Source organism: Suricata suricatta, chromosome 17 (assembly GCF_006229205.1).
Source record: "Suricata suricatta isolate VVHF042 chromosome 17, meerkat_22Aug2017_6uvM2_HiC, whole genome shotgun sequence".
Lineage (NCBI taxonomy): Eukaryota > Metazoa > Chordata > Mammalia > Carnivora > Herpestidae > Suricata > Suricata suricatta.
This window is the reverse complement of record NC_043716.1, coordinates 17,732,115-17,751,549: the sequence shown is the minus strand read 5'-3', so window position 1 is coordinate 17,751,549 and position 19,435 is coordinate 17,732,115. Positions and strand designations below refer to the sequence as shown.

The 19,435-nt window shown below is 52.1% G+C and overlaps 1 protein-coding gene across 3 annotated transcripts in view; it reads left to right on the top strand.

Moving 5' to 3' along the window:
- Positions 1 to 6: 6 nt before the first annotated feature.
- KSR1 (kinase suppressor of ras 1) overlaps positions 7 to 19,435 on the top strand; it is a 155,481-nt gene continuing 136,052 nt past the window's right edge. For all 3 annotated transcript variants that reach the window (XM_029928993.1, XM_029928992.1, XM_029928994.1), the window contains exon 1: positions 7 to 246. In XM_029928993.1, the coding sequence (XP_029784853.1) occupies positions 16 to 246 (231 nt within the window). In that variant the 5' untranslated portion in view covers positions 7 to 15. The remainder of the gene's footprint in view (positions 247 to 19,435) is intronic.

The window sequence follows — 19,435 nt, the reverse complement described above, 5'->3', positions numbered from 1 at the left end:
CCCCGATGCCGAGGCATGGATAGAGCGGCGCTGCGCGCGGCGGCGATGGGGGAGAAGAAGGAGGGCCGCGGCGGGGGGGCTGCGGCGGCCGCGGACGGGGGCCCCGGGGCCGCGGCCAGCCGGGCGCTGCAGCAGTGCGGGCAGCTCCAGAAGCTCATTGACATCTCCATCGGCAGCCTGCGCGGGCTGCGCACCAAGTGCGCGGTGTCCAACGACCTCACCCAGCAGGAGATCCGGACGCTGGAGGTAAGGGGGCCGCGCGGCCCGGGGAGCGGCCCCCTCAGCCCCTCCCGCGATGCCCTAGGGCGCTCCTTCCCGGATGCAGCCTGGAGCCTGCGTCGCCCCTTGGAGGCTTCCTCTCCCTCCTCCAGTCGCTGTCGCGGCAGCCTGGGGACCCAGGAGCAGCCCCTCACCTTGGGCGGATTTGGGGGGAGGGGCGAGTGGGACCCGGGGTGTAGGCTCCTGGAGCCCGTGGGCGGGGTGGGCTGCGCGCGGGCATCCCCTGCCCCCCCATTGCCGCCCCCGCCCAGTTTGCGGGGCCGCAGGACTCATTCTCCCCCTGAGTCACACGCTGGACTTTTCCCTGTGTGACAGGCGAGCAGCCGTGGGCCGGGGTGACGGGGAGTAGACCCGGGGGGGGGGTCCCCCGAAGTGTGATCACAGGCCCGCCATTCTCTGTCTTTCCCTCACGCCCCAGACTCCCGGCTTGTTCCTTTCTTTCCTCTCCTCCGGGATTTTTGTCTGCCGCTTTTCAAAATGTGTTTGCTGAAACTGCATATTTATTGCTCAGGCATTTGATGCTTTCCTTTTGCACAGCCCCAGCCTTTCACGGCTCAAAATATAATTACCCACCGACTCCCCCACTCCTCCTCAAACATTGGATTTTGGTTTAGGAAGGATTATGCTGGGGCACAACGCCTTTGATGGGAAGATGACACTATTTAAGGGGTGCTGGGGGGGGAGTCTGGGGTGAAAGAAATACAATATGCAGGCCCTCCTCCTTCAAATTATAGCGGGGATGTGCAGTATTAAAAGGATTTGGAAGAACTAGTCAAAGAGGTGGTTAGGATCTCAGAAGGGGGGGGAGGTCTCCCCCCCAAAAAAAAACAGTGTAGGGAAACTAGTGCCTGCGTTCCCAACTAGTTTTTGTCCTGAGACTGGAAAGACTGTAACATTCCAGGGACCACTTCACTGCTACCCAGACTTGAAGAAGTGGCTTCTTTCCACCTGGGTGGCATGTCTGGCCTTCTGCTGATCTTGGGATGTTTTGTCGTAGGAGGACCTTGATTTCTCAACCTAACAGCCCTCTCCCCACCCCTTTATTGCTCGTGGGCTCTGCCAGCTCTCCTAAGCCCATCAGAGGCCCAAGTCCCTGTTTGATCCACAATGTTTGAGGGTGACTTCTCTCCTGCAGTTTTGTTTTCTTCAAAGCTGCAAAACCAGGGATGTTGGAAGCAAAGCATTTCATGAGTGCTGGCTATTCTTATTTTTGTTACAGTTGCTATAGCAGGACTGACCAGGGCTTTGCTTCAAAAACCAACCAGGCACCAGCGACACCCCCCGGCCCCCAAGCTGTCCCTTCTTTCCGTCGTGCTGCTGTTTTCCAAGCGGTGAGGGAAACTGATTTTTTCTTGAACACAGCCAAATGTGTTTGCCCAGCAAAGTTCAGTGTTTGACCCGACACAATAGGGGGCCTGTGCGGCTCTGTTGCGGGAGGCGGGATCATCGGCCCCGCGGCTTGCAGGCTGCTTGGACTGCTGTGTTACTGAGATGAGGGAAAGTTCTCTGTGTTGACCTCTCTCGGATTGTCCCCATGGTGCCCTCAAGAGCTCCTGGCTCCCGGAGTAGACCCCGAGGACCCTGTACTGTTCATCCTCTGGAAATGGTTCTCTGTCCTCTAGGTGCCCTGACTTTGCGAGAGTCATTCATTTTAATAAAGGTATGCCTTTGCGACACCCCAAGCATCGCTGTTTAGGTCTGTGAGCTGTGTTTCAGTGGCCTCCCTCCCCGGGGTTTATTTGATGATGGCCTCTGATAGCCAGAAAACCCACTCAGAGGCCCAAAGGGAATTTGCAGTGTAAGTGCAAATCAGTACTCAGCCCCCTGTTCTCTCCATTGGATTTGGGTTCACCCTACTCTGAGAAAAGGCAGGACCAGGTTTGGTTTTTTGAGAATGGGAATTTAGACCTCAGAAACAGTTCCCTAAAGCTGCCTCCAGCTAATTTGAACGCTTCTCTTGGCCCTGGAGGCCTTAGCCTCCTAACCTGCACAGGGAGGTTAGGGCCGATCTCCATAAGCCCTTGAGGCTCTACATTCTGTGGTTTGGTGAAGGGGCCTCATGGGGTTAAACTAAACGTTTGTTACACATGCCCCTGTTTAAAAACAGTTGTAAAATCCAGATTTACGAAACCGATAAAACAGGGGGGAAGTGTATAAGTCAAAGAATTCTGCCGATGGGGACAGTGTGGCAGACAGCTTTGAATTCAGCCCCGGGGGTGAGGGGGATAGTGGTCTGTCTGTATGACCCTAGGCCAGTCCCGAGACCTCGGAACCTCAACCTCATCTGTAAAGTGGGGATGAGACGGCATAACCCTGCAGTGTTGTGAGCCTGTAAGTTTGTGTCCTGCTACCAAAAGATTCTGCTTATAAACTTTCCCTGGAGAGGGTCCAGTGGCATTCATGCCACAGGCCACCTTTAGGGGTAGGTACTTCTCTAGAGCTGGATCTTGTCTCCTAGAGAGAGGCAATGCTGGATTCCTGGCTTTTGAAGAAAGGGGCTCCCCAGAGGTCTCGGCTTTTGCAACCACACCAGACTTATCCCAGGATCTTAGGAACCCCAGCCCACTCTGGCCTTCCTAAAAAAATTGTTTTTAACATTTATTCATTTTTGAGAGTGAGAGAGACAGAGCATGAGTGGAGAGGGGCAGAGAGAGGGAGACACAGGAGCTGAAGCAGGCTCCAGGCTCCGAGTTGTCGGCACAGAGCCCGCCATGGGGCTCGAACCCATGAGCCGTGAGATCATGACTTGAGCTGCAGTAGGATGTTTAACTGACTGAGCTTCCCAGGTGCCCCTGGTCTTCATTAAATACACACTCACTGGGAGAAACACGTGGGATGCCCCTCAAGGCCCCTGACATGGGCATAACTGCTGGTCCCCGAGATCACAGGCTGTGATGATTTTCAGGGGGCAGCGTGTCTGGCTGGCCTTGTGATGACTTTTCTCTGTGTAGCTGTCCAGGTTGGATTCAAAGGAGTGGAAGGAGCCGGAGTTTAATGTTTGCCGTACCTGCTGGCATACTGGAAGCTTCTCAGGCTCCTAATATTTCCTGGAAATCCACCAACCTTCACCACACAATTATTTCTCTCTAGGTGGGGAGGGAGGGTGACAGAATCTTGAACTCAGAGTCTGAATTTGTAAACAAAAAGTTGTGAGGCTACTTCATCCTAGCAGAACCCCGTGCCCTGCCTATGACAGCCCCTCCTAGGGGGCCTGAGAACTCCACCGAGGCAGGATAGAATGTTCTTGTTCCCAGATGTGCTCACGTAGGGACACCTGCTGGCCTCGCAGCTGGGCTGGAGCCCCCTGCCAGTTCATTCCCTCATTTATTCATGCTTTGTGGGCTGAGTCTGTGCTGAGCTCCGAGGAGACAGCAGTGCCTCGTGCAGATTCACCAGTGGCATTGTAACTTTGCCCTCCTCTGCCAGCCTGCCAGTACTTTCCAGAACAGGCCAAGGCAAACTAAGTCTCTCCGCCTTGTGCTCTTAAAAAAAATTTTTTTTAATGTTCATTAGTTTTTGAGAGAGAGACAGGGGATGAGGCAGGAAAGGGCAGAGAGGGAGAGGGGAGACGACATAGAATCCGAAGCAGGCTCCAGGCTCTGAGCCATCAGCACAGAGCCCGACGCTCAAACTCACTGACCGTGAGATCATGACTGGAGCCAAAGTCAGGCGCCACCCAGGAGCCTCCTCTACCTTGTGCTCTTATAGAGAGACTCCTCCCTATGCAAGCTGATTTGGAGAAAGAAGCTCCCGGGGACCTTGACCATGGGCCTTGCTCGGGAGGGGACCTTGGGGAGCTGTGATAAGTACAGTCTGCCCTTTGCCACTTCTCTGAGTTGCCCTGGAGCCAGGAGGCACCCAGGGGAGACGCTGCTGCTCCTCGGAAGGTCAGCGGGGCTTGCTGTTTACCCAAGTTGATGGTGACAGAGGTCAGAACCCTGCTGTGTGGAGTACCGAGCTCTCCCCCACCACCACTCTGGTCCCTGTCCAACCTCCTCCCCAACATCAGGCCCTCCAGGCTCTTGTGAACATCCTTTCACTCAACTTTGGTCAAGACTGGCTTGCCTGCAGGGCTAGCTGTAGCCGCCCTGGCGAGGATCCTGAGGTACGCAGGACGCTCTCCTGGTCTTCGGGGAAACTTGAACCCTAGCTGGGAACCAGGCAGGTGAACCATTGCGACTCCAAGAACATGACTTGCCAAATGCTCCAGGATCGGGAATGTGCCGGAATGGTGGGCCAGTCTAGCTTTCTGTTTTTGTGGGAAACATTCCTACAGTCCTGGTGTCCCAAATGACCTCGCTGGCAGAACTGAGGGCACGAGCTGGGTTTCCCTTTCCCTGCCAGCCACTGCTTCCGAGCGGGGTGCGTCTCCTTCTGCTCCGTTGTCAGGGCTCTGGCCTCCCTCCCACTGGAGGTGTTAACCCCGGCCATGGCTGAAGGGATGCAGAGATGGACCACTGCCTCCTTGGTGTCTGCTTTTGCCTTGGCCACTTCATCCTTGGTGGACCTTGCCACCCAAGTTCCTCTGGGGTGGCCTGGGGAGGCGCCTGCACTTCTCTTCACTCCTTTCTCACCAAAAAAGGTGCTCTGTCCTCCCAGGGAGGGGGCACTGGGGAGGGGCGGGTGGTGCTGGAAGAAAGCCTCACCGCAGCCTCGGCCCAGTTTAGTGAGTGTGGTCTGCTGTCTGGGGACAACCGGAGTGCCTCCATCCCGTCTGGGTTGGCCCCACATCAAGGGGGCTGCGCTCCCCACCACAGGTATTCTCCACCCGCCCACTGGCTTTGCCCTGGAGAGGGACTGAGAAGCCCCTGGTCCTTGGGGGCTGGGTCTGTGATGGGGGGGTGGGGCATAGTAGCAAAACCAGCGACCGAGTCTGTCTAAGCTGTGCTTTTTAAAGAGTATATGTCTTTTGGGGTGCCTGGGTGGCCCAGTCGGTTGAATGTCTGACTTCGGCTTGGGTCATGATCTCACAGCTTATGAGTTTGAGCCCCGCGTCAGAGCCCAGAGCCTGCTTCGGATTCTGTGTCTCCCTCTCTCTCTCTGCCCCTTCCCTGCTTGCACTCTGTCTGTCTTTCTCTCTCTCAAAAATAAACATTAAAAAATAAAAATTAAAAAAATAAAAGTATACATCTTTTCAGAATAGATGGAGTCTTCTCTTATGTTCAGTCCGAAAAGAAAGCCACGTAGGTGCCTTTGGGGTCATGGGCATGGCCTTCGGGCACATGAGGGCGGTTGTGGGACGCAAACTTTCTTCTTGTTCACCTGTTCTGTATCTTGCATGATGCCCCTCGGCCTGTGTCGCCCCATTTAACTCTCACAAGAACCTTAGGAGGGTTTATCCTCCTTTTACAGATGAAGACCTTACAGCCCAGAGGGATTAAGAGGACTTCGTGAGTCGGTGACCGAACCGGGGTTGACTAGGTTTCAGAACCTACGTTCTGAACCTTGCAGCCACCTCTAGCAGCCCTGGTGGGGGTTGGAATCAGGATCCTGGCTGCTGAGGTCAAGGGTGTGGCTGGAATGGAAAAGGGCAGCCTGGGTGTTTGGTGGCTCAGTTCCCGAAGACTGGGCCCTACTGGTGGCCCACCCCAAGCTGTGCAGGTTCTGAACTTGGGCTCGGGGCTGCTTCCCTAACGTGCTGCCCAGCACATCCTCAAAGATGGGCCTTTGTCAACAAACTCTGACGCAACCAGTCTGTGTCGGTGTCACTCTGAGAAATGAGAAGCTACCTAGAGATCAACTTGCTCATAATTTTTTTAATGGATACCTGCCTTATTCTTTCTGAATAATCCCTCTGAGAAGCAGTATATTCTTTAGCTTTCTACTTTGTAAAAAAAAATATTTCCGAATACACATCATGATTGGGGTCCAGTGTGAGAAAGAAAACACAGATGAACACAAGAAAAAAACCTGCCCCCATCATGTCAGCTCTCGGATCTGGTTAATTCTTATTAACATTTTCCTGTATATTCTCCCAGTGTTTTTAGTCCTCTGCATTGGCACACAGATGTACACATAGATACTTGTGGTGCATACTATGTGCATTGCCTCGTAAGTGTCTTCTGTTTACATCGATACACAGGGACATGCATTGTCACTGTCGGTGGCTGCATCGCATGGTCATACCATAAATTCATCGAACTACTCATCCGCCTGTTGGCCATTCAGGCTCTTTCCAAGTCCTGCTGTTATAAATCATGCTGCAGCATCTCTTCCTAGGAGGAGAATTTGCTAGTGGCAACACACATAATCATAATTCTATTCTTTAAAATCTTTAGGGCATAATCTGTTCTCCCTTTCCCAGCATGAATGCCAGAACTTCTAAAACGGCAGCCTTTATGCAGCAGCCTTTATGCAGTTGCCCTTCTCCCACTTCATCTGCATCTCCCCTGAGGCCTGGAAGTGTAAACAAGAGACAGAACAGGGTCCCCTAGGTTGATGTTCTGGGGTATGTGTCAAGGACTGTGGTTTCTGGTTTTGTGGTTGCCTGCAGCAAAGTTGGAAGGGGGCTTGGGCTAACCAATTAGAAGAAGGACCTTTCCTTGCTCCGAGACAGCAGCAGATGGGGTGCTGGGTGTTAGAGCTTTCTGTGTCCAGGGACTCGTTGCCCCTGGGCAGGGCACAGCCATGCTGCGAGGTCTTTCTTTATTCCTTGAGCCATAGACACAGATACTGATCACTTTGCTCTTTGGGTGTTTCAAAGGATCTTGGGCTTTCCATCTGGTCCAGCCCTCACATCTTGTGGGCAAGGACACTGAAGGCCCGAGGGCGAGGGAACTTGGTGAGAATACCTATTAGAAAATTAATCTTATCAAAGGGCAGAGGAGAGGTTGAGCACTGAGCTGGTATGCAGACCTGAGGTGCCCTGGAGAGAGACACAAAACCATCCAGACTGATGGCCAACAGCAGCCTCTGCCATTTCACCCTTCTGTGCTGGTGGCGTCCTTGGCCTCCAGGAGTTTGCTGGCTTGGGGACCCTGGGCAGTGGAGAGATTCTTGGGAAGTGGCTTGGGGTATCCTGTGGGTGGAGCCTTTTTTGAAGACCAGTCTAGCCAATGAACTTTGAACCTGACTATGTACTTTCTCATCCTCCCTCTGAAAGATCCCCTGGGACTTGGGTGGATGAACTTTTAATCCCATAGGGCCTAGTGTTTGCCTTACATTTGTACAGATTTTGCATTATATTCTATGAAACGCTGTTGTCGTGGGTTTTAATGTCAAGATAACGCTATAAATCATTTACTAACACTTCCAGAAGACACAGGCTTTTAACCTAACGTCTTTGTGTCCATCTTGTCTTTCTCCCCTGTTGCAGACCCCAGGTGACGATGTACAGTTGGGCACTGGGGCCAGACGTTGGGATCAGAAATGCTTTGTCGTTCATCCTTAGGCATGACTCTTTCTCATCGGTGTTCAAAAAGCCTCAGTTCCAATTGCCAGCACATATAAAACCTGTATATTTACATGCATGTGTATTTTTCTGCCATTCTGGCCTTGGTGGGTAGTCATGGGTTTTAACTGGGCAGACTGCCTTTCAAAATAATGGATCTCAAGTGTCCTGTTTGCTTGTTGTCCCCCCAACCCCCTTTTCATTGTCCCACCCACAGAAGAATTGCAAGAATGAATTAAGACTTGTGTTTGAAATTTTAAAAAATAGAAGAGGGGAGAGAAAGCTTACTGCAGTCCATGGACCAGGCCAGTTATGGTTAGGAAAAGTAATTTTTTATATAGAATAAACTATAGATTCCAATCGGTAACATTGATCATGAGGGGTTTACTTTCTGCAGATCTGTCAAGATAAGCTGCTTACAGAGAGCCGGGGCTTTCTTTGGCATGACACCTTGAGGTTTGGAGTCCCAGCTTTGCCAGTTAATTTGGGTTTGGTTTTGGCATGGAGAAAGCAGGACCGGCTTTATTCATGGTGCAGTCAGAGTTTTGCTGGCTGGGAAAAAAATATAGGCATATTTATTTTATTAAAACTTTTTGAAACGTTTATTTTTGGGTGACAGAGAGACAGAATGGGGGAGGTGCTGAGAGAGGGAGACCCAGGATCTGAAGCAGGCTCCAGGCTCTGAGCCATCAGCACAGAACCGGACACGGGGCTCAAACCCACGAAGCGTGGGATCAGGACCTGGACTGAAGTCGGACGCTCAACCGACAGAGCCACCCAGGTGCCCCAATTATAGGCATATTTAAAAAGTGACTTGGGTGTTCTCCATCATTGGGCACTATCTTGAGAGGCCGCCTCCCCTCCCCCCAAGTGTGGGGCCCTTGAAAGGGCTTAAAGCGGCCTTTCCTATACTGTATCTGTGAAAGAGGCTTTCTTGTGGTTGAGAATGTGCTGCATCAGCCCTCCTCCCCCTCTGGAGATGCCTGAAGATGATTAGTGTCTTAAAGGCTCTGAGAAGCCCTGTAGCAAGTGCTCCCAAAGGTCTTTATCCAGGGATCTTTATTCTGCTGAACATAGTGGGGGAAATACTGCCTTCAGCCAGGAACAGGAAACAAAGACAAGAACTTGTAGGCTTAGTGTCAGCTGCACTTTATGTTTTCATGATGCTGGGGCCCCATTTGAGATTCCAATTTAAATTGGGTGGGTTGAGGAAAGGCTGGTGACCGTGTGAGCTTCCCCTCTGTCAAGGGAGATGCTTTACAAAGGGAGGCAGAGTGCGTTCTGGGCACCACGCTAGCAGTTAATGGCCTATTTCACTTAGTCCTTTCGACGAGGCGAGGAAACCCTGCCCAGAGAGGTCTGGGTGCCTGGGGTCCTTGCTCCTACTACTCTTGTCCCTGCGTGCCAGTTAGCCTCCTGTCAAGGGCATGCTCACTGAGTTTGCCTGCAGACAACAGTCCCAGAGCAATGCTGATGGCTGTGGGTGTGTTTGAGCCTAAGGCTGCTCAGGGCAGGGGAAGGGCTGGGCTGCAGACAAGGAATGCTTTTTAAAACAAAAAAGGAAATGCTGGCTCAGAATGGAAAGGAAAGGAAACAGCTTCCTGTTTCTCCTGCTGGCTTTTTGAAGGGAGGGGCTCTCCCCCTTGGCCAGTGGAGGCCTGGGTCTGCAGGGCCACCTTGCGTGGGCTAGTTGTGCTCCCCCACACCACTGCCTGAGCTCTTAGAAATAGAGGGCTGCTCTCACCCTTCTTCGTTTTCTCCAAACGGACGCATGGTTTCCAAAATAACTATCTATACACATTACAAAATGGATGTAACCTAATAGCTGATTTTCACCGAAAGCTTTCTCCGTGCCTGGCTCCCCCCACCCCCACCCCGTTAGGAGTTTTATGTGGCATTTACTCCTCCCAGCAACCTTGTGAGGAGCGTCCCATCATGATCCCCATTTTACAGAGAAAGAAACCGAGGTGCAGAGAGGTTAAGCGACTTGCCCAGAGACACACAGCTAAGGAGAGACCCAGCTGTGAGGTAAACACAGTCTTAATGACCTGCTAGTGCTGCCTGACTTGCACGTGCAGACCCCACTCTTCCACTGGAGGAATCTGTTAGCATAGAACCATTGTTTGACTCTGATGGGCTTTGTCTGGGACCCAGAGGGCCGCCCCCCAGCCCTGGTGATTTTTGGGTGAAATGCCTGGGCCTGAGTTTACAGTTTTGTTGCAATGTTATGGCAGTGTTCGAACAAGTGCAAGACTAGAGAGAATGGTCTGGTGAATACCCGCATCGCGATCCCCCAGTTCAGTGATAACCAGGTCTTGGGTCATCTGCGGCATTTCCCCTCTGGTTTGGAGAACGATGGCGCTAGGCGGTTGGTCTTAAGTAACCAGAGTGACCTAGGAGGTCTTCTAGTCCAGTCCTCTGCCTCCGGCAGAGCCATACCTACCCTAGCAGGCGGGAGGAATCTCTACCCCTTTTCCCATAAAATGACCGTCTTGATGTCCTGCAGAAGCTTCCTCTGGCTGCTGGCGGCCCATCTGTTGCAGGGAGGCTGTCTCTCCGGCTAAGTCAACTCTCCCGCTGCACCCAGACCCTGATCTTAGAGGGTGAGGCCAGTGCGTCACGTCCCTGAGTCTCCAGCCCCACCAGAGCCTGTGGCCACGCCACGGCAGTCCCGGTTCCCAGTCCACTCATCTCCCCGGTTCTGCCTTTTCTCTTGCTTCTTGCTTTATCTGCATCCCACGTGATGTGTGTGTTTCAGCTGACGCTCATGGACCCCGGGAGAGCAGTGGGTGAGTACAGGCAGGTCCCGGTCTCCAGGAGCTCCTGCCCCTGCGTGCACGGCGCCTTTTGTGTCTCACGCTCTGCTCTGTCCCTTCTGATGCCTGCTCTTGTTGACCACTCTCCAGCGTCTTTTCTCAAGGGTTTCTTGTCCTCAACAAAGGTGATTTCCTTTGTTGTTTTGTCTCATCTTTGCTTTTTGCTGCATTCCCACAGGCATTTTCCAGGTGCCCCATCACTTTTCACTGGAGATCTGTAGTGGCCTCCTAACACAGTCCCAACGGCATCATGGAGAAGGACGGCCTTGAGTGCCAGGAGGCCACTGCGGGGTCCAGTGAGGACCTCAGGGTGTGCCTGGGCTCCGCGGGGAGGTCACACGCACATCGGGACTCTAGTCCTTGCTTGCTCTGTAACTTTGGGCAACTTCTTTAGCTTTCTGGACCTCAGCCTTCTTATTCGTTAAAAGGAAATAGGCATAGGTTTCTTTTGGGCTCTTGTGAGGTGTTGCAGAAGGTGTGTTGGGCAGTGCTTGGTCATTCAATACTTTTATTAAAAATATTTTTTGGGGGGGCACCTGGGTGGCTTAGTCGGTTGAGCATCTAACTTCGGCTCAGGTCATGATCTCGTGGTTTGTGGGTTTGAGTCCTGCAATCGGCTCTGTGCTGATAGCTCAGAGCCTGGAGCCTGCTTCAGATTCTGTTTCTCCCTCTCTCTCTGCCCCTCATCCCCTCCTCTCCCCCGCCACTCATGCTTTGTTTCTCTTTCTCTCAAAAATAAATAAACGTTAAAAATAAAAATTTAAAAAAACTTAAATGTTTTTTTTGAGAGAGAGTGTGTGTATGTACAAGCAGGGGAGGGTCCGGGGCGGGGGGTGGAGAGAATCCCAAGCAGGCTCCATGCTATCAGTGCAGAGCCCCACACAGGGCTCAAGCTCATAAACTGTGAGATGGTGATCATGACCTGAGCCGAAATCAAGAGTCAGAGCTTACCCGACTGAGCCACCCAGGTGCCCCAGGATTCAATGCATTATTCTAAAACACCTGTTCATGATTCTCTGTTCTCTTCCATTTGGCCATTTGAATTGCTGCATGGTATTTCATCCAGTGCACGGGCTGTAGCTTGCCAAAGCATTTCCCCTGTTACTGGACATTTCCGTTGTTTCCAGATCTCTGCTGTGATCAACGTGACTGGAATCATCTTTCTACAGGCGCTTTTTTATTTTTGTTCCAATTCTGAATTCATTTTCTTGGGATAATTTTCAGGAATGGAATTATTGGGTCAAAGAGCATGGATATTTTTGTGTGTGTGTGATGGGGATCGCTACTGTTCTCTGTTTTATGCTTTTAGAATGACAGCGTTCTTTTTTTTTTCCCCATAATATTTTATTGTCAAATTGTTTTCCATACAACACCCAGTGCTCTTCCCCTTAAGTGCCCTCCACCATCACCACCACCTCTTTTCCTCCCTCCCCCTTCCCCTTCAACCCTCAGTTCATTCTCAGCATTCAATAGTCTCTCAAGTTTTGCGTCCCTCTCTCTCCCCAACTCTCTCTCCCTCCTCTGCTCCCCCTGGTTCTCCATTAGGTCTCTCTTGTTTTCCTGCTAGACCTATGAGTGCAAACATATGGTTTCTGTCCTTCTCTGCCTGGCTTACTTCACTCAGCATGACACCCTCAAGGTCCATCCACTTTCCTACAAAGGGCCATATGTCATTCCTTCTCATTGCCATGTAGTACTCCATCGTGAATCTATACCACATCTTCTTGATCCATTCGTCAGGTGATGGACATTTAGGCTCCTTCCATGTTTTGGCTATTGTTGACATTGACAGCGTTCTTAAAAATGGTACTCCTGGGTAAATATCTTCTCTTTTCTTTACAATCTTCTTGGGCTCTGTTCTTTTCCCTGCACCTCTTCTTTATTTTTATTTTGTATTTTTGGGGCCTGTTAAATCATTCCCTACCTTTCTGTCTTTTATTATGGTTTTAAAAACAGGCATAGGGGCGCCTGGGTGGCTCAGTTGGTTAAGCATCCCACTTTAGCTCTGGTCATGATCTCACGGTTCATAGGATTTGAGCCCCGTGTTGGGCTCTGTGCTGACAGCTCAGAGCCTGGAGCTTCCTTCGGATTCTGTGTCTCCCTCTCTTTCTGCCCCTTCCCCAGTCATGCTCTGTTTCTCTCTGTCTCAATAATAGCTAAAAACATAAAAAAAAAAAACCCAGGTGTAGTTGACACATAAAACTGTAAGATGTTTAAAGTGGGCAAATCTTTCCCCATCTTGAGTTGGCCGAGTGTCCCTCTCTTCTGTCCATTCATTCGGTGACTGCTGCACATCTCCTGTGTGCCAGGCACAGTTTTAGGTGCTAAGAAAAGAGCAGTGAGAAGCCAGAGAGGTTCCTTTGGTGGAAAGAGGAAGATCAAAGGCCAGCAGACAGAGAAGATGGTCTGGGAGACAGAAGCCTGAAGTCCGTTAGACTCTAAAGTGATGGGGGAGGGGAGAAGGTTGCTACCTTAGATCATGTGACCAGGAAAGGCCTCCTTCTCAGAGGTGACGTTTGAGCCAAGCATTGACAGAAGAGAAGACAGCAGCCTTATGAAGACCTCAGGGAAGGGTATTCAAGGCAGAGGGACCGACCTGTGCGGGCCAGCGTGCCTTGAGGTCAGCGGGAAGTGGCGGTCCATGAGGACCACGGTTGGCCATGCATAACATGCCACGAGGTCAAGGAGGTAGGCATGCATTTGGGACTGTGTCCCTAAAGTTGGGCCACGGTAAAAAATGAATGCACTAATTCAGCAGATAGGTGTTGCCCCCTCAGTGATGTGCCAGGCACTGTTCTGGGATAGAGGGGTAAATAAGCAAGTCGGCTTAGCAGCGGAGTTTGTAGGTGAGTAAACCACTAGAAGGTGCTGGAAAGGGTGTGAATGAAAGCCCAGGGGCTGCATAGTGACTCATCTCTACACCCTGAGGTGTGCAGGGACTTGGGAAATGGTTTTTGATTTGAACCAAGCTGTGCTCTCTGCCACCAGCCTTCCCCATGCTAACTGAAACTCCGTTCTCTCCCTTAAGGCCTGGTGGAGTGGGGGTGGGGGGGCCCTGGGCCTCTTGCAAGGAAGGGGCCCTGAGAACTGAGGTTGCCAGCTCAGCTGCCACTACCAGGTATGAGTATCTAGGTGCCACTTATGGGAAACAAGCCTGAGAAATAGACATGGGAAACCCCCTTCTTGGCTGAGCTGCTCTGCCCTGCCCCATTCTTCCCGACCAGGGACTCTGATCTGTGAGTCTTGTTGGGAATATAGAGTAGAGGACACTGCGCTTTTCAATGTTTTCTTCCCTTTGGGTAGAGCAAAGAGATGGGGGTGAGGTCTGAGCAGATAGTTCAACGTACTCACCCTTGGGGCAGCCTAGAACGCATTCGCTAGGCTAGCGAGCTGTGAGCTCTGACCCTGTGGCAGTTCCAGGAGCTGGGGCTGTCCAAGATGTTGGCTGCCATTTTGTTTGGAGCAGGCCAGATGACTCATAAGCTAGAGGGTCCTCTGATAGCATAGAGTTGGGTGCCAGCTTTGACCAGCTCTTTGGGTTTCTAGTATGAGCTTCTTGCCAAATGGGAAGGGAATGCTGGATCCTAGGAATAGAATATCTTGGGCTCCGTATGTCCTCTTCCCTCCATTATAGCTAACTCGAGGTAGACTTGCCCAATTTTAATAAATCAGGCTTTTTCAGGTGTTCTCTCAGTGGCTTCCTCAGTAATGGTAACTAAACTAGTCTGCTTTGTGGATGAGGAAGTAAGGCCCCAAGTCCCACAGCAGCTGGTAGAGCTGGGGTTCAAATCTAGACTTGTCTGAGTCCGCATGTGCGTTCGTTTCTCTGCACCCCTCAGAATTCTCTGAGCTTGGGTCTTGTCTGGAGCAGAGAGGTCTGAAAAGGCTTTGGCAACTTACGCTCAGCATTTTGGAAGAAATGAGGCTATGCAAGGTGGAAAAGGGTTTGAACATCTTTCCTTTTCCATTCTGTCTGAACGGGATTGCCTCAAAGTTGTAAAGAAGATGAGGTGAGTGAGAGGTGGATGGCTCCTGGTCGAGAAGGCTTTGGAAGGGGAGAGAAGCATCCTTGAATGTGGGGGGGGGGGGGGGGGGGGTTCAGAGCCAAGGCTCTTACTTGACTCCATCTCAAAGAACTTCACTTCTGTTTCAAAGTGCTCTGCCTAGAAAGGCAACCTAACGCATCGCTTTGCACTTGGGCCCGGTAGGGATGCCTTGGAGACACAGTTAGTTTTCAAATGTCGGTGGTGAATTTTAGGAGAAAGAAAGTCAGTCCCTGGGGAGATTCCCTTTGGTGGCCCTGACGCACCCTGGCCCAGGGGCCGAACAGAGGAAGGAAGAATCCATCTGCGAATGGAAACTTGTCTCTTCAGGGGACAGGAAACTTTTTCTGTGTGGTTGGCCTGGTGGTTTCGGAGGAGAGGTGAGCAGTGGAGACAGCACGGGGCCAGTCTTGCAGCTACCTCTGACAATTCTGAGAGTTTTAGGAAGTAGTTAAAATAAAAGTAAAAAGAAACCAAAAGCCAAAGATTTCGTTTAGGCCTGATACCTGTGTGCGGACATCCTCGTGGGCTGCGACCGGCCACGTGACTCGTGGAACCTGGTCGGCTTGCACTGATTCCTTCGCACCCTCCCCCACCTTTTGGTCCCTAAGCCAGAGGGGGCCCCTGACCATCTGTAGAAAAAGACTTAGATGGCCTCAAATGACCAGCCCTTGTCCTGGGCGTCTGACAGTGTAAACTAAACTTCCTCTCTGCCCTGTTGAGTTTAAGCAGTTTCCTGGTCTGGCAGGATTTGTTTTCTTAACACCCTGCTTGTCAAAGCCCGAGTCCCACTTGTCACAGCTCACTGGCCTCCTGGCACCCTGTGGCTGCCAAACTAGGCTGGGCTTGCATTCTGAAAGTCACACTTGCTATTCCCCCGAGGAAGTGGGGCAGGAGTGGGTTCCTGAGGTCCACTGCCTGGGTTCACCACTCTGGCCGCCTCTTCCCCATTTTGATCATAGAGTGGATTCCTTTTTTTCTCTCTTTTTTTTTTTTTTTAAGTAAATTCTCCCAATATGGGGCTGGAACTCACAACTGCAAGATCAAGATTCGCATGCTGTACCAACTGAGCCTGCCGGGCACCCCCACAGGGATGGATTCTTGATCTTTTTCTGGAAAGCTCTGCTGGCCAAGTGGCCTACTCCTACATTCATATAAAAGGTCAGGAGGGTCCATCCACACGTTCTGGCACTTGATGGCGTAGGTTCAAGCACCACTCCCTTCCTGGCCTGCTGTGCATCTTTGGACAAGTGGCTTAACCTGTCTGAGCAACAGGTTCCTCATCTATAAAATGGGGATTACAACAGGATTGGCGTGCCTAGTGAGTGAGACGGGCCGTGGGAGGCACAATGCCCAGCACGTTTATATTTGTTTTTTTTTCAACAAGTATTTCATTAGTGGGCTGGACACTGTTCTAGACTTGGGGAAATAACAGGTAACAAAATGGATCAAAAGGCCGGCTTTGTAGAAGTTCGGTTTCGGTGCTGGGAGATGGTAGGTAGTGAGTGAGTAAGTAAAATAGATTGTTGGTTGAATGGTGACTGTGCTGCGGGAAAAGTGAAAGCCGGGAAGGGCGCCAAGGGCAGGGGGCGGTATAATTTTAAATGACGGGTCAGGACAGCTTTGCAGGGAAGGGAGTATTTGAACAAAGACCTCAGAAGGGTGGAGAGGGATACCATGGGGACTGATTTGGGAAAGAGCTTTGGGAGCTGAGCACCAGCAAAGACACAGGCCCCAGGGCATGAGTGGGAAGCTCTCACGCAACTCACAACTCGGGCTGGAGCCCAGGTAGGTGGAGGCTGCCCGGTGCCCCGGGGGATGCACAAGGAGGTGCCCGTCTCAGGTGAGCCTGGAGCCTCAGAGCTCCAGGAGGAAGGGGTGAGGGGAGCGGAGGCTCGTGAGAAGTGCCAGGGCCATGGGAGACTCTTCAGTGGACCTCGAGTCTGTCCTGTAGGATCCTATAGGGATGCTGAAACTCAGCCCTCATTTCTTATTAAAAAGTGGGGTCTGGGGATGCTATAGGCACTACACCTGCTACCAAAAGCCCTGCTGTGGACTTACGGAGAATGCTCTTGGACGTGGGTCCTGTGCCTGAGCCCAAGGATGGGTGGCCGAGCCCCGGCCTGGGCGAGCGGCGGCTGCTTATATTCGTCCCACAAGCCTTCCTGGGGCATTGGGGAGAGTGGATGATGCCGGCAGGTGTTTCTCTTACCCCTTCTGCAGCCCCAGGACAGCAGACACTCTCTGACTTGGTTCGTTCCTCCAGGGGAATTTACTCGAAGGCAGTTATTCAGCAGAAAAGAGATGTACAATTTACAAGGATATGTGCATTATGCATTATCTGGAATACAAAAGAACCATCCCCCAATAGGCACCCATTGGCGAGGGAATGGTTAAACATGCCGTGGGTGGCACGCGATGGATTATGAGGTGGGCGGCTGCGCGTTAGGAAGGCTGGGTGACCCTGCAACCGTGTCTGTGGTCTTATGTTCACTGGAAGTATACAGAGTGCAAACTGGCATGTGTGTAGCATTTGTCGTTATGGGAATATGTAAAAGTATATCTGCATGTGGAAAAATCTAGAAGAGAAGCATTTATCGTTATAGGAATGTGTAAAAATATATCTGCACATGGGAAAATCTAGAAGAGAAATGCATTCTGGGGCGGGGGAGGACTGTTCTTGGAAAAATTCCTTTATGATCTTTATTTTCATTCATTCATTTTTTTAAAATTTATTTTTATTTATCTAGAGAGAGAGAGAGAGAGAGAGAGAGAGAGCACGTGCATGAGTGGGGCAGGGGCAGAGAGAGAGAAAGAAGGAATCTCAAGCAGGCTCTGCGCTGACAGTGCAGAGCCTGACACAGGGCATGAACCCACGAACCACGAGATCATGACCTGAGCCCAAACTAAGAGTCAGATGCTTAACCGACTGAGCCACCCAGGTGCCCCATCATTCATTCATTTATTAAGGTAACAAATATTCAAGTGCCTGCCACACTGGAGGTGTGAGCTGGGTGCCCAGATACAGTGGTGGACCTGACCAGGGACCCCGCCCCAGGGCCACGTTTGGCTCAGCGCCCCAGAACTGAAGGCTAGCAGCCTGGTGTGATGTTGACCTCATACCCGCAGGAATCAACGTGAGGCGTGGCCCCGCAGCTTTCCCTCCGGGTGTTCAGGCCTCTGTTGAGTCTGTCCTGGATTTGGCTGCGCGGCAGAGAAGTTTCCAGAGCCACCTCCCCTCTTGAACTGTTCCTGGCAAGCGGTCCTGTAGGAGCAGAGCCTGCTTGGCACCGAGAAGACCCCAGGACTTGGCAGCACCACCTGAGCGATGATGGGGCGCCTAGTCCGCACCCCTGTCCCTGTGATTGTGAGGCCATGTGCCATCTGCGTGAGGGGCTGGCCCAGGAAAAGGAGAAGCGCTACAGGTGGCTGTCTCTCGGTGCCAAACATGCACAGGGTAAACCCTGCCTGGGACGCCGCCCCAGGAGGCTGGGGGTTGGGCTCAGACTCTTGTGGAAATGCTAGACAACCGCTTACGGTTCTTGCTGCCCACACTCTAAGTGCTTTGGGTGTTTGGACAGTGGACGGAGGTGACGAGGAGGACGTTTATGACGAGAGCAAACATGTATTGAATGCTCTCGATTCTGGGCTCTTGGCCGGCACCCAGGATACCACAGTCGCGGTCCTTCCACCGCCCTGGGAGGCCGGTGCAGCTCTCGCTGCCGTTGCCGAGGAGGGAACTGAGGCCCAGACAGGTGAGCTGGCCTCCTGATGCCACACGGAGGGACCGCGGTGAGATCCAAACTCGAATCTGGCTGATTACAGAGCCAACGCCTTTGCATTTTCTGTGTCACAACACGCTTTGGCTACACTGAGAAAGGTGTCCCCAGTGGACCCCTCTCTGTCTCCTCCTTCCACTCCCCACCCATTCCTCCCAGAATGTCATTGTCTCTCCCTGTGGTGGCCCCTCCGCTTGGCACACCACATGTTTCCCGGATAGCCTTTTTTTATTCACTAAGAAGGGTGATTAGAGTCCTTTTGCATTAAAGGAAGGGTTTCCTGTCTCTTTAAAGGACAAAGACTATGGGTGACCTCTTCATCCAGAAGCTTTAGAGCCTAATCCAGTGCTTGGCACATATATGAGTATTGTGATCGGTGCTCAATGAAGCTCACCGCATTCCTGGAGAAATAGCATGAATCGGTGCAGAAGCTGGAACCCAACAGCCCAGGGCTGCCTCGTGCCTGTGCCGTCAGCTATCTAAGCTTGGTGAAGTCATCATTTCCCTGGGTGTCAGTTTCCCCATCTGTGCCATGGGGACAGTCCTCGTGTGGCTGGGGCCGCCGCGAGGCCTCGGTGAGGAAACATGTACAGAGCTTTGCCACAACCAGCAAACTGGCAATCGATGAATGTGACTTGCTCCTCGCTGTTATGCAGGAGGTTGAGCGGAGCTGGACCTCCCGGGAGACTCGCCACCTCCCAGGGGTGGGCTCTTCCCCTGTCCATGGCTGCAGAGCCCTGACGAAGTCCCAGCAAAGGCACCCACCTCCCTGTCTGTTCTCTACCTGTGTGGAAGTCTGCTGGTGGGGTGGGTGTGAAGGTCATTTCCCCAGGAAGCCTGGATGCACAGGGCTGGGGGTTGGGGGGGTGAAACATCTGGGGTCGAGTGAGGCCTGAGTACTAGTGGTGTCCCTCTGTGACCCTGGATAGGCCCCCTTGGCTTCAGGGACCCTGTTTCCTAACATGGGAGGTGAGAACAGTCATGGCCACCCCATGGGGTCACCGCTGGAATGACAAGAATAGGATCTAGGCCAAAAGACACAGGACTCTGCAGGCACTCAGCAGATGTGCCTGCATCCTTCTGAAGGGCGAGTGCCACCCTCGCACTCGTGTGAGTCCCCCACAGCCT